The sequence below is a fragment of the Cygnus olor genome, chromosome 3, assembly GCF_009769625.2.
Source record: "Cygnus olor isolate bCygOlo1 chromosome 3, bCygOlo1.pri.v2, whole genome shotgun sequence".
In the NCBI taxonomy this organism is placed as follows: Eukaryota; Metazoa; Chordata; class Aves; order Anseriformes; family Anatidae; genus Cygnus; species Cygnus olor.
The window spans coordinates 118,745,926-118,759,905 of record NC_049171.1 but is presented as its reverse complement, the minus strand read 5'-3'; the positions used below and the strand labels follow the sequence as shown (position 1 = coordinate 118,759,905).

Genomic DNA, 13,980 nt, shown 5'->3' with positions numbered 1-13,980 from the left:
TACAAGACGATAACAAAAGGATAAGGGAGATCTGGTAATATAGGTGGCAAAACAAAACTGTAACAAAACTGATGTAGAACTGCTTTAAGGTACTTGACAGAGATTATCTATTTGTTAAAATGGTGCTGTCTTTATCAACGTAGATGAACTTTTTTCAAATACTGAACTGTATTTGTTGCTTTTAAATATGTATTTAATTCCAACTCTTTCCTAATGCATCCCAGATACACAAACTTCTCCACTAAGTTTAGATGAGAAGAAGATTGCTTTTCCCGTTGTTTAGATTGAGATAGTTTTATAACCTAGGTCAAGTTAGCTAAAATCACACTTACCCTTCTGCTCATTTTGCTATGTTTCATTCATTTTCCTCTGTACAAGTCTATTAAATGTTAGCTTACAGGCAATCTCTTTAAAACCTTACAGAAAATTGTCACCTGTCCTTGCATTTTCCAATTCTAACTACCTCTGTTAGAACAGGCAACTGTTACAGCATTGATAAAGGCTTCTTTTTAAATTGTTAATACTAAAAAATACTCACTAATTGACTCTCCATACTATTTTTTTTCTAGTATGTTCTTTTTTTTAAATGTCTTTTTCTGCTAATGCCTTTTAAGTCTTGTGAATTTGAAAAGCAAACTTCTAAAACTTCCTTGTTATAGACACCTGTTTTATACAGCAATGTTGCTACCAACTTACCAAAGTTTTTCTTTTCTATTGGTGCAGGTGACCGGTGGTAGTAGAAGTTAGGTGTCCATACTATCAAAGTAGATGAGATTATTACTTACTCAGAGGAGGCCAGCAAAAGTCTAGTTCTCCCTTCTAAAAAACATCTTTCTGAATTAGGATTCGGGGGGGACGGTCACCAACCACTTCTAAAACTCAGGCTGAAGAATTTACTATTGTGTTGGACAGCAAACATTCCTTAAGCCATTCAGGCTCAAAACTCTGAAATTGCTGTGCTCTCCACTGTTTTCACTATCTACTGAGGTTTCACTGCACACATTATGACCAGTTACCTGTTAACAGAAATCCCATGCATGCATGTGAAAATTCTGGAACAAGTTCTGCTTGTACTTAAGAAACTACATAGAACATCTGTTCAGACACGGACTAAACACCCTCAAGTGCAATGTCACATTTGCTTATATCATATTGTACCGGGTCACGCATTAGAGTAGAAATTTACCCCAGATTAAATCCAGCTTGTAACAGAAAGCCATGTCTTCTCCTTTTCAAAACTTTTTCAGATGGGTTTATACAATGCCTAGATATTTACCCTCAAAGGGCTGAATTTTTTTTTATCAGGGGTTAATAAAGACAGATTCAGAGCTTTCCAAAGTAAACATCCGTTCCTGAGTGATGCACCTTCATACACTGAATCCTCTATCATCTTATTTGAGAACTTTAATTATTTCTGTGCTTAGCCCTCTACAGTCATCACCACTGTCCTTGACCAAGCAAGTAGCATCTTTCCCATCTTCAGAAACCTATTGTTTTGACAATAAGAAATGAAGATAAAGCTGCCTTGGAATAACAAACAAACAAAAAACAACATACACAACACAAAAAATGTTTTGAATTGCAGAATGAATTATTAAGCAGAATAGTCATGGGGCATTTTTCAGTTACGTTAAGTTACTTATTAAGATACTCAGGAACAAGTAAGGATCTACTGAATACCTAATTCTAAGAATGCTTAATTAAGAGATTAGGATGTATTATGCCAGAAAAGGTCTAATTCATTTCTGGGCCTCAAGAACCTTTTCTTTGTCATGTAACTTAAAAAAGCGTGTCAAACAAATGTTACTTTCTTAGTATCTTTTTCAGCTTCAAAGCTACAGATTTTACTATATAGTTATACAAAACCGAAGTTAGACATTTCTCCACTATACTTACAACAGAACCAACTTTTAACATGTTTTAACATGATTTTCAGATCAACAAATAAAATACAAAAATGTGAATGAGTATAAAAGGTATTTTATAATAACTACATGCATACTGAACTGTTTCATAACTCTGTAATTTGCAAATCCCTCCTGTATTTTTAGTAATGGTAAAATGTAAATGAAAGAAGGTATAAACAAGATTCTTGTGCATTTAGCTTTTTTTTTCTGGTTAAATTTTGCTTTATATTGAATTATGGCACATAGCTTATTCTCTAAAACTATAGCTTTCTGATAGCTTTCTGGCTACTAAGAAAAAGCTTAGCAAATTAAAGATGAAAACAGATACCTCTGAAATTTCAAGCTTGTTATTCATGAACCTTACACAACTGATCACCTATTCCATATATTCTTGTCACATACAGGGAGAAGACATCTTGCTGGTCAAGTTCAGATCTTTGGGTCCTGTGAATAGATGCAACTGAACTTTGACAGGGATGTGGCAAACTTCCCTTTGATATAAGAACCTTTCTGTCAAAAGGATGCTTAAAGTTTGTCTAAAGTATTCTACAAGATGCGTAAATGATGATAATCCAGAAAAAAAATAGCTCAGAAAGCCTCACAGAGTGAAAAGGATAAATATTCTTTAAGAGTAATGAAAGGAGATGGCCAAACTCAACTTATATAAAATCCATGAATAAAATGTAAAAGTTCCTGCTCAGTTAGCACATGCAGGACAGAGGAGTTGCCATGACAAAGTGCTGTACAAAAATAGTCAACTATACCACAAAATATGCAGAATGTTTAGGAAGCAACCTAGTAAGGTGAACTCCAAATTACTCTTTCATTGTGGTTTCTAGAAGACCAAAAATAGCTAACTGGTACAGTCCTACAACACCATGTTCTCATTGTCCTGGATGATGGGGTGGTGGGAGGAAGAGGCGAAATAGCAAGCCTAAACAACACAGTGAATTAGTTCAAGTAGCGATCGAGACTGGTTCACTTGGCTATACTACAGCAGATATTTTCTTTAGTAAAGGATATGCAGAGCAACATAGGCATCACTAGATCATATAGTGAAGAATCAGACCACTTCTGTATCTGTGGGTAGCTTTGTTCTTCCTTTAGGAATATTTTAGCACATATAGAAAGGCAAATACAAATAGTAGCCGTTATCCTCCTTTGCCAGCATGAAAAAGAAATGAAGAAAATCACTTGGAAAGAGAATAAAATAAGGAAAATAGCAGTTCTGAACTTCAGCTCTTGAAGCTAGTTCTCCAGCTTGCAACATTAGCATCCCATCATCGGAGATGTGCAGGAAATGTCTTGGCCCTTTAAAAAGTATCCATCAGTAATGCTATGATCTTTCAAAAATGTTCTAGGGTTAGAAAAGGTGACTGGGTATAACCCAAAATTCAAAAATGAAAATACAACATAACACTATGAAAATGCTCTAAGTAATCTAAAGCAGGAATCAGGTTTGAAAGTAGGAGAAAATGTTGGTTGAGAAAAAATTACGTTGAGCTAACAATGAGGAACGAACACAGAACCTTTCTCAGCAGGCTAAAGACCTATAATGTAGTAGTTTGGGATGAAATAACTGCAGGGCTGCTCAAAGCAAACAAATAGAAAACAACGCTATAATTCTTCCATGAAAGTATGGGAGAAAGAATCTATCTAAAAAGAGGCTAGCTTTGAGCTTGTCAATGTTCTCACTGATCATTTTTATGCTCCCCAATGCTGTCAGATGTAACAGATGACAGGTATTGTTCCTTGTAAGGTTTACTGACTTTTACGATGCTTTTAACTGAGTATTTGCAACAGATGCAGTGAATTCCTTGCAGAGAGGTATAAATACTGTGTACTTTTTAACAGGGTGACAAATATACTGTGATGCCCAGTTAGGATCAGACATAAGCATGTTCCTCCCCTTTGCTATCTGATGTTATTCCAGATCATTATGAAAAAGACCTCCAGCTTGGATCCTGAAATTTTGAGGAAGGACAGATGGATACTAAAAAGTCATAAGAAGTGCTAGTGAGTTTACTTAACTTGATCCTGAAGTCTAGTAATTGCTTACATAATCACAATTCAAGAAGCTAAGGTAAATACAACTTTCGGAAGCTTGCCTGAATCTAGGACATTTGGTGTGATTAGCATATGGTGTGAATCTTTAGTGGCAACGTACTGAGCATTTTCCTGCAGGGGTCAGAATAATGGAAAAGCAGTAAGTAACTAAAGGAAGTGAAGCAGCTGCTAGTATTTATGCTTGTGATGGATGTTCACAGTAAAACGGTCAGACAGAACAGAGGATATCTATCCAAGGTCTTGACATGACACTCACAGCTGTGCAAATAGCACAGATGGGAAGATGATTTAGAGTGGCCAAATCTTGAAAATGCCCAAAAACAGGCCCTCGGGCCTTCAAAACAAGATGTTTTTTTGTGACCTCCCCTCTGGCCCCTCAAGACTATTAAAGAGTTGCTCCAGAAAGGACTCTTTGCAGCCATTTCACAGATTAACAGCTTGAACAATTGGTTCAGGATGGGTTGATGAAAGATGATCTCTGCGTGATGTACCCAAACGTACAAGAAATTAATTGGCTTCTATGAACACTCAGTACAAAGAGCTGTGAAAATGTCAGCTTGTATCCTTCTGTGGATTCTCTTAGATCTGCAAAATTCCTATGGCTTTTCCAAGGAATTAATATTCAAATGGCATGCGTAACCAGGTCAGTCTCTTAGGGTGGCTACTGCTAGCAAAGAGTATTCTCCACTTGCTGAAGTACTACAGCAAACATGTACAGATGAACTCTCCCTGAATAAGTACTTTGATAAACTAATGGCAGTTATAAGAGTGCTCTTACTTTGGATTGTCTTCCTAAAATAAATGACTGCTCCTTATTTTTTTCTACCACAACCTTTCTCCTCACCCCACCCTCCAACTAAAGAACTAAAGAAACTGTTTAGGGTAACAACTCTGGAACTAAACTCAACTCAAGCTCTATAGTCATCCTGAAAGTAATTATAAAAATATTCCTTAAATACAAGAAGTGAGGAAACTTGGGATGCTGCACTCAGGATTCCAACTGTGGGCATCATTTTACAAAACACTCCCCAAAACATTTCTGGGGCTAGCTTAAAACACAGTTATAGCTGTATTCTTGTTATGTATTTTAGTTATGTCTAGATTAGCAAATAGTCCTGGCAAATGGGAACAAATGAGAAGTTGATGCAGAGGTTTCAATGTCCCAGTCTTCCTTTTTGAGGGCATCCAGGCTCTCTCTTGTTTGCTTCTAGAGTCTGCATGCTCGTTAGTGGCTGTGAAGTATTATCAGCACTCCTGCAGTGCATTTCAGGTTTAGTTTCATCTGAACAGGATTGGGTGTGTGTATTCCAAGACAGCTCTGCAGGGCGACTCAAAGCACAGTAAGGGGAGCTCATTAGAAGGTGTGTTTCAGAAGCGCGCTCTGCCCATGAGCCAAAATGTCAAGGCAGAGTGCCCTGCTGCAGGCACACCCAGCCTCTCCAGCCTGGCCTGGTTCTGCAAAGAGCTGGACTCAGTGAACCTGCATTCAACCCATTTGTAGTTTATGCACTAGTTACACATCCCTGATGCATGTAAGTCTTATGTAAAGTAATTTCTGTATGGAAAACAAAACATCGTGAACTGTTTCCCCTTGTCCCTCTGCTCCCTAAAAGGAAGGGATCTAGAGTTGCAAAATTTAGACTTACATAACTTCTTGAGGTAAAAGCATAGATTGAGTATGCTAAGTTACTTTGAAAATTACTAGAAAACTGAATAATAAATCCCCTGAATCCTACTGATGAGGTGGTCCCTAAAACAAATTTGCAGGAAAAAAATAACCACAGCACCGGAAAAAAAGTTAACTCCTTTCCCCTACAAAGCAAACATTCACCAAGTCTAGGCAGAATTATCTGGAATGTGTCAATTTTTTCATATAAAAAGCATCGATCATTTTATTACAGGCTCTCTCCCTTGTACTCTATAGTTGCAGCAGCACAAAGATTTACAGGGAGACTGTATAAGGCTGCAGACTGTATATAGAAAGCTAAACCAGCTGAGGCTGACCTGAGGAACCAAAAAGCTTGATTAGTTTATTGCCAGCATGATAGGAAGCGGGGGGGAGGGTGGAATAATCTTTCCCTTCTCAAGTTTACAAGTTACTTTTTTCCCCACCTCCATTTAAGTGTCATGACATTCTAGGAAAAGCTTGCAGTTTCTTCCAGACTAGATTTGACAAAATTGAATTAATTGGGTGACTTTCTTTTGATTTCAATACGAGCAGACTCAAATCACAGGGCCAAATAATGATCCAGTCCTGTATGCAGGCAACAGAGTTCAGGTATTTGTTTATTATGAGGCAAAAAAAAAAAGTGTCTGAAGGTATTAGCTAACTCAGTAATTTATATATATTTCTTACTGTTTTTGGCTTTTCCCAAATTGAGTGATACTCTGACTTTGACAGGTGAGAATGAGTTGTTTTCTGAAAATGCTGGCAGGTGCCACAAGGAAATCTACCTGGTGACCAATTCAGCAGCACTTCAAGGTAAAAACAAATATAGAAGTGACCGTGGGGAAGAAACTAACTATAAAGAGCTGGAGTGGGAAGGGAGATTAAGGTCAAAATTACCTACAATTCTTCATTTAAATGTTTTTGGTTGAATCAGAGTTAGTTGGTACATCTTCTATGTAAAAAATCTTCCTCCAAAATAACATCCCCCTGGCCTTCTCATCATTTTTGGAGGTTCCTACTACCTACTATTCAGATACAGTATGCTGAGAATTTCCCAGAGAAGCTTTGCTACCCGCACTTCTGACAACTACAGTTAAACAAGAACATGTTTCTTATCGATAGTAGTTATAAAAATGACTTTTACATATATCAGAGGAAGCTACAATCATTTCTGTGAGGTGTCTTCTGCAAGACAGTGTGCTTTGTTACCAGTTTGCCATGGATGCTATTAGTCTGTTACATGGTCTCTAGTAAATACAGGCATGCATCGGAGACAAAAAGCTCTAAGCATTGACAAATATTTTAACTTTCACTTGTTTTCTTCTGGTCAGAGGTTAAGAAGGTATTAAATCTCTCAGGCACATAGCCATGTTTTGTTAGATTAAGACGCACAGAGAACACACACCTCCCTGAACGTTTCTCATTCCTATCAATAGAAATACAATCTGTCCGTACAGTATCTTGCCTCACCTTATGATGAAGCTCAGCACATCACTGAAACTACTTATGCATAAGTGGCATTAGTCATGTTTGACTGTTTATTTCAAGCACAGAAACCAACTTGTGCATTTGGCCTATCGTACTCTCACTATTCAATGTTTAAAAAGGGAGTGGACAATATATTATAACAGAAGGCCCCTAATACACTAGTATGATGTCAGTAATATAGCTCCTCAGAGCACGTTATTGTTTTAAACAGAGGTCTCTACACTTTCACATTGGTTGTAAAATACTTAGTGCTGCTGGACTGGAAGGAAAATGTCATACATCTGCAAATAATTAGAAGGAGCTGGACTTCATATTTGATTTACTAAACAATAAAACAAGCTTAAGTGTGACTATATGTGTAAGTTACACTCCCTAGGAGCCTCAAGCAGTTATCATAGCAAAGTCTTTTAACCATAATTAAATAAACCCACAGTGGGACCATTGCTGATCAAAATTATCTTTTATAAGATATTTTCAGCAGTGAAGATCACGAAGTTGAATGCATGCTTTAAGTGCTGTGAAAGTCCTTCATCCTTTCTTTCAAGCACACTATCCACTACACTTTTTCCAGCTGGAATTCATTCAGTACAATATATTTCAGCTTTTAAACACCAATATTTCCATACTTTCTGCATTTAGAGTGAAATTTTGGCACAAGGAGATTAGTAGCAAAACTCTGACTCAGTAAAGCCTGAGATTTCACCATAGTTTGTGTGTCTGTTAGTTAAAAGTTCTGGTACTATAACAACAACAGTTAGTTGTTATTATAAATTAACCAAAGATTTGTAAATTGAATATAAATATTTAGTTGCAAGTTTCGAGAAGCTAAAGCATGGAAAAAAAGATAATAATAACGTATCATAAACAATCTTCTCAACAAAACAAAAACCCTAACCACTTGTCAGTCTCTAAGTTAACCCTGTTTCCCAATTCAGAATAAGTAAGGCATTGGTACTATTTGCCATTAAACTTTCCTATACTATCACTTACTTGTGCACCTGAAGCCACCACAGCAAAAATTATGTTCATGCTTGGAACTTTTCTAGCATTATTTTCAAATTTTGTAAAACAGCAATATTATGTGCTCTAGCGGAAGCAGTTTATTACAATTCACCAGGGAAGATAAGCATCACAGTACTGCAGTATCACCTGAAGGGGGGAATGCTGGATCAAACACAGGAGTCTCGTACTCTGTTTTTGGTTCTTCTGCTAGTTTGTTAAGGTAAACTGAGAAAAAATAATTTGTCATCAAGGAAAAAATTAGTGCCAAAGATAACTTCAGATGAACACTTGGAATTAAGGGGATATCATTGGACTGACTTCCTTTGGCAGGCTCTTTACTTGACATTCTTGAATTAGAGCAACAGAAATACTGAATGTTATCAGATGAGCCAGAAATGCAACTCTGAGGCTTTGCCTATGAAAATAACATATCCAGTCTCCATGATGATTACTATGCTTCAGAAGCACAGGGCATTTACTTACTAGTGATAAATAATGTTCTGTATACATGAATATATACATGAATACCAGGGAGAAAGGAACTACCACTGTATAATACAGCTTGCCCTGATTATAGTCACTGAAGTACTATTTTTTATGATTATACTGTTAAGGGCCACAAAAATGAAAAAGATGAACCATGGGGTCACATTTTGCCCTCTGTTTGCATGGGTATCCCACTGCCATGCTTGAAAGCCAAATTATGAACAAGGAATAGAATATATTTTTATGGAAGAAAACAAAACAGTGGACAAAACATTTGTTACTTCAGCAAGTATAAGAGTAAACTATTTATATAAAATAATAAATGAAACAGTCTTAGTTTACAGTAGTGCTTGTGGGTCTGGTTCCTGAATGCATACAATTAACATTGCTAATACCCTGAGAATTTTGGCACAGCGTGCAGTGTATGTACACTCAGATGAAAAGTCTTCATTGCTATAGTTTCAGAGCCTGGCTAGACTATGACTGAAAGTAAGTTAGCAGGGTCTGTGTAGGACTGCTGCCACAGAGATCAGAAGAGCACAAGATGTTCAGATGTTTGGTTCCTACTGCTTGAGAAGTATCCCTCATACAACTCTAATTGACATAAAACAGTGTATTGTTCTGCATTATAGTCTGATGTAAACAACAGCTCATACGATGATTATTTTTTCCTGTTCCATTCAGTATTAACTTAGTGGAAAATACATAGTTTTGCCAATCTTTACAGGTTATCTACACTATGTCCGACTATGTTGCCTACTTTTTTCAAAGCACTGCCTCTCCTGGACATGTTTGATACAATATAAAATGTTTGACCAAAGTTGCTTACTTGCGTTAAGGCTTTTTTTTTTTTTTTTTTTTTACCATCTACAGACAACAGAATTAATTGTACTCATTAGCCTAAAATGGATGGAATAGGTTGCAACAAACTTCAGGTTCTGTTACCTTGAACAATAACATGATGCATGTATTTTATTTAGAGACCTTTAGGAGGTGTGTGTGTGTCCAATTTTATGGCGCACCAATACATTTCTAGTAAGTTCAAGTTATAGGCTGTTATTTTCTAGGCATTAGGTTTGTTATCACATACACTCCGGTTATACTGAAAGGAAAACATAGGGCAGTTTGCTTACCTTGGCACACATTGTGCTCACTTTGCTCATACCCAGCTGCACACTGAATTTGATGAGTCGGATTTGGAGGGGCACGGTGAGGATCAGCTGGAGTCCGTCGAATGACATTGTTTCGACCACTAGTGGATTCAGCTGCTGCTTCTTCTCGCTCATTTACAATAATTTGGGCTGTTCTGGGTAGACAGAGGTATCCTCCATAGTGGTTAACACATTTCATCCCACCTTTACATGCATCTGGGACTATTTCACATTCATCAATATCTGTGGTTAGCAACAACACAAGTCATGCTTTTAACAGTTGAATCCTCTGCAACAGCCATTAATACAAGTAACACGATGAGACATGCAAGCACACTCCCTTGTCTAAACCAGGGATGTGAGAATACTGAAATAATTCCAACAGCAAGTTTTTGTTTGATAATGATTTACTGTACCTTTGCACCGTTGCCTAACAGGATCCCATTCATAGCCATCTGTGCATTGCTATAGATAAAAACAGGAGAAAAAAAAACAAACAGTAAAATACTATGCTAGTCAGGATTCTTTATTTTGGAAAAATAAGCATATTTCAGTGATCTCAAAGTTTTACATTAGGAGAAATGCAATGTTTCTATACTTTGGAAAGCTAGAAAAATGGCTATTAGTACAGCATTGCTGTGTAGGAAGAATGAAAAGCACGTACAGATAGAGCTTCTATTCTCAGCAAGTTCCTAAGGTATTGTTTGCCGAGTAGGTAGACTTCAGTGGGGATGGGGAACAAAGCAAAAAAAGCATCTGCCATTGGTTACTGGCTGACTATAATGTATTTTTTTTTTTAAACTTTGTTCTTGTTCACTGCTTTCCAAGAGGTGAACATCTTTCATTCTTTCATTCCAGGGGTTTGCCAGAGGGACTAGTGGACCTCTGTCCCACCGTACTTCTTCCTCTCTCCCATCAGCACAGTAGCAATGGGAAAAGATCCCATGACAGCTGGAAATTCATTCACATGCTTTCTAACCATGTGACTCCAGGAACTGCAGTCTAGGAAGAACAATTTATATTGCAAGACATACAATAAATGGTTAGAGTTTATAACAGCAGGACTACTTATATAAATAAAACTTGACAGAATTCAAACAAGACTATGCTCAGCAACTATTCATATCATTGTAGACTGGTAACTTCAGGAAGAATTTTAAATATTCTGCCCGGCAATTGAGGCAAATATCTTCATTATCCCTCTGCCCAAAAGCATTAAAATGTCTACAGTTTTAATCACAGGTTATAATTAGAGAAACTGATTAGTTAAGTACCACAATGCTGCCAACTACAGCAGACATTTAAAATATCAGTGAATCAACTGAGCTGTACTATGTGGGTGCATATGCATCCTGCACTGCTTAGGATATTATTTTAATGGCCCCACAGAAAGAAAAGAATTGAGTCAATTAATGTAATTAGCCACAGTTAAGCAAGCTAAATCTTGTTGCAACTCCTCTGCTGTGGAGAACTGTTTAAGTAACAAGTTTGACCTTCTGGTGCTGAGATCCACTTGTTCCATTTACAATGCTCAAGTTATTTTGAGAAACTTGTTACAAACAGACACTGACTCAGCAATAGGATTGAAAATATGTTCTTCATTTGCAGGTGACACCAGTGATCTGCCAGATGTAGCAGCGAGTTGGAAGAAAAAGCCTCCAATGTTACAAAGGGGTAAGTGGACAGCAAATTGTATTACAATTCTCAATCTCTAAAGGAATGACTACATGCTGAGTTGACAACACCAAAGTTACTGTAGCTATGAAAACGCAAACCCAAAGGGAAACAGCTAATTCATGCATCTACTGAATCACCCAATTCTTATTAATGCACAACAGAAGTTCTGTCTATTTAATAGTAAGGAGCCAAGTCCAACTATTACTGTAGCTGAAGGAAGTTTTACAATAGAAAAGGATTTGGCCCTAAATGAATACAATGTACATATGAGAAACGGTAGCATCCTACGGGTAACATGTCCAAAAGCTAAGTTTCATTGTTAAGTTTACATGATTAGAAGACTGATCACTGAAGCACCTGAATGCTCTTTGAAAACATATTATAGGAACCCAAATCACACAGGCATGCTAGAAATCTTCTATTGTTATAAAAAGAAGTGTGCAGACATATCAGAAAAGCCCTATTAAAAAAAAAATTGTAATAAGCCCTGAAAAGGAGGGGGTTGGGATCCCTATTTAGTCTAGATTTTCAAAATGTACTTAGTTCTTCAGTTTCTGCTTCTGTATAGGGACTTAAAAATATTTCAGAAGCCTCTAAATAGAAGTACTCCCAACCTTCTATTGCCTCCAAAGCCTAGTATTAAAAGTATTTTATGACTGACTTCCTGATGTTCACTTGAGGCTTCTTTGAGCCCAGTCTTCTATGATAAGGTCCAACTCCGCAATATTTACTTGCCTGAGCCATCCCACTGACTTCAGTGGGATTACTTGTATAAGACACAATCTCAGCCTTTGGCTGTGGTTCTCTAACTTTTTGCATGTGTGCAGAATTTTCTGCTTGTGTGGCATTGCGCTGATGTCTGTACACATATTCAGAGGTCCACCCATATGAAGCAAGTTGCAGGGATTACAGCTGTAATCAGATGTGAAAACGTGGGTTTTTCACCAGCCCAAGCCGATGTAATTGCCACTCCTTCTATGACACGCATTATGTAAGCCAAGAAGCGAGAACAAGCAGATTAAAACCAAAAACTTACAAGAAGGCCTATAAATCTCTTACCCTATCACCTGGTTGCAAGCAGAACCTATTTCCAGTTTTCTTGTAGAATTTCATTAAGCTGTGCAAAACCACTGCTCAAAACCAGCTCAAACTAACATTCGTGTGAGCACTCCAGGACTTAGATGCTTCATTAAGAGCACTGAATTTTGATGTACTTGCATGTTGTTAAAAACAGCTTGAAATATCCAAAGGAAAACACTGAAGAATGTTTGACCTAATTATCTGTCAAGTTCCATGTATTTCAAATGAAGGTCCTAGGGACCTTTTCTTTAGGAAACGGGATTAAAAAAAAAATTAAGCTTCATAATTTTATTCAGTTCATCAAACTCAGTCCATAGCTAGCTTTTCAGAACAGAGAGACACAGCCCATTCTGCTCAATCTTGTAAACTTCAACTTTCACTGTTTCAGTGTAGGAGCAGCTTATTTTACAGTTAACATTCAGACTCAAAGAACTTTGTATTGCATGCTATACATTGGCAAGATTTTTTTTTAAGGGTCATTTAGAAAAGAACTTTTGCAAAGCAATAATTATCCCTAACTCCATTAAACCTTACCGTGTATGTTATGGTTTCCTCAGTTTCCTGCGAATGCACCGTAATAAGGATGAGCGCAGCCAAGAACATAGCTGTCAACATCATGAACCTTGAAAGAAAGAAAAACAAGTCAGCCACGAGTCCTTTCAGCGCCGCGCAGCCAGCAGACCCGGGACAGGTCCCTCGCTACCTGGCCGCCGCGGCAGGCAGCAACCCGGTCCTGCCAGGGGGCAGGGGGCGGCTCGGCGGCGCGGGCAGCCCGCTGCGCTTCGCCCGGCTGAAAAGGAGCCGGGCATGGCAAAGCAGCCGGCTTTAAAGCCCCGCAACGCCCTCGCCATCCCGCGCCGGGGTGCCGCGGTGAGGTTCCGGGAGAACGCCCGCGGGGCCCCGAGGAGGCAGCGGCGGCGCCGGGATCCGCGCCGGGCTCCGCACCGGGCACCTGCCGGGCTCGGGGCTGCCCTGCCCTGCCGAGCCGAGCCGAGCCGCCTCACCGCCGGGGAACAGCACCGGCAGCAACCCCCGGGCCGGGCGCGGAGCCGGCCCGGGAGCCCGCTCCTACCTGCGGCGGGGCCGGCGGCTGCTCCCGGCGGCGTTACCGCGGCGGCTCGGCCCCGTCCGTCCGCTGGCTCCGCTGCGCTGCCGGCGCCCGCTCCCCCCCGCGGGCCTTCGGATAAATAGAAACGGGCCCGGCTCCTGCCGGAGCCCCGGGCGCCCCCTACCGGCCCCGCGGCGGCCGGAGCCCTGCTGCGGGGCGGGGCGGACTAGGCGCACGGCGCTCCGCCGCTTCCCGTCGACCGCCGGCGGGGGTGCCCCGAGGCGGGGCAGGTGCGGAGCCCCGCTGCCATCTTGGGTGCGGGATAGACGGCAGAGGGGCAGGGCGCTGCTCTGGGGGACCGAGGCACTTCACGCCGGGCACGGTCCCAGCCCATTCCCTCAAGCA

General features: G+C 39.6%; 1 protein-coding gene across 2 annotated transcripts in view; it reads right to left on the bottom strand.

The window, feature by feature from the left end:
* Positions 1–13,752, bottom strand: part of EFEMP1 (EGF containing fibulin extracellular matrix protein 1) — a 48,997-nt gene extending 35,245 nt beyond the window's left edge. The window contains exons 1-4 of one of the 2 annotated variants that reach the window (XM_040553380.1): positions 13,600–13,752; positions 13,062–13,149; positions 10,187–10,235; positions 9,753–10,013 (exon numbers count right to left, since the gene is read on the bottom strand). In XM_040553380.1, the coding sequence (XP_040409314.1) occupies positions 9,753–10,013; positions 10,187–10,235; positions 13,062–13,145 (394 nt within the window). In that variant the 5' untranslated portion in view covers positions 13,146–13,149; positions 13,600–13,752. Of the gene's footprint in view, positions 1–9,752; positions 10,014–10,186; positions 10,236–13,061; positions 13,150–13,230; positions 13,425–13,599 lie in introns of those variants that run through there. The other variant, XM_040553381.1, reaches the window with a different exon arrangement.
* Positions 13,753–13,980: the final 228 nt, after the last annotated feature.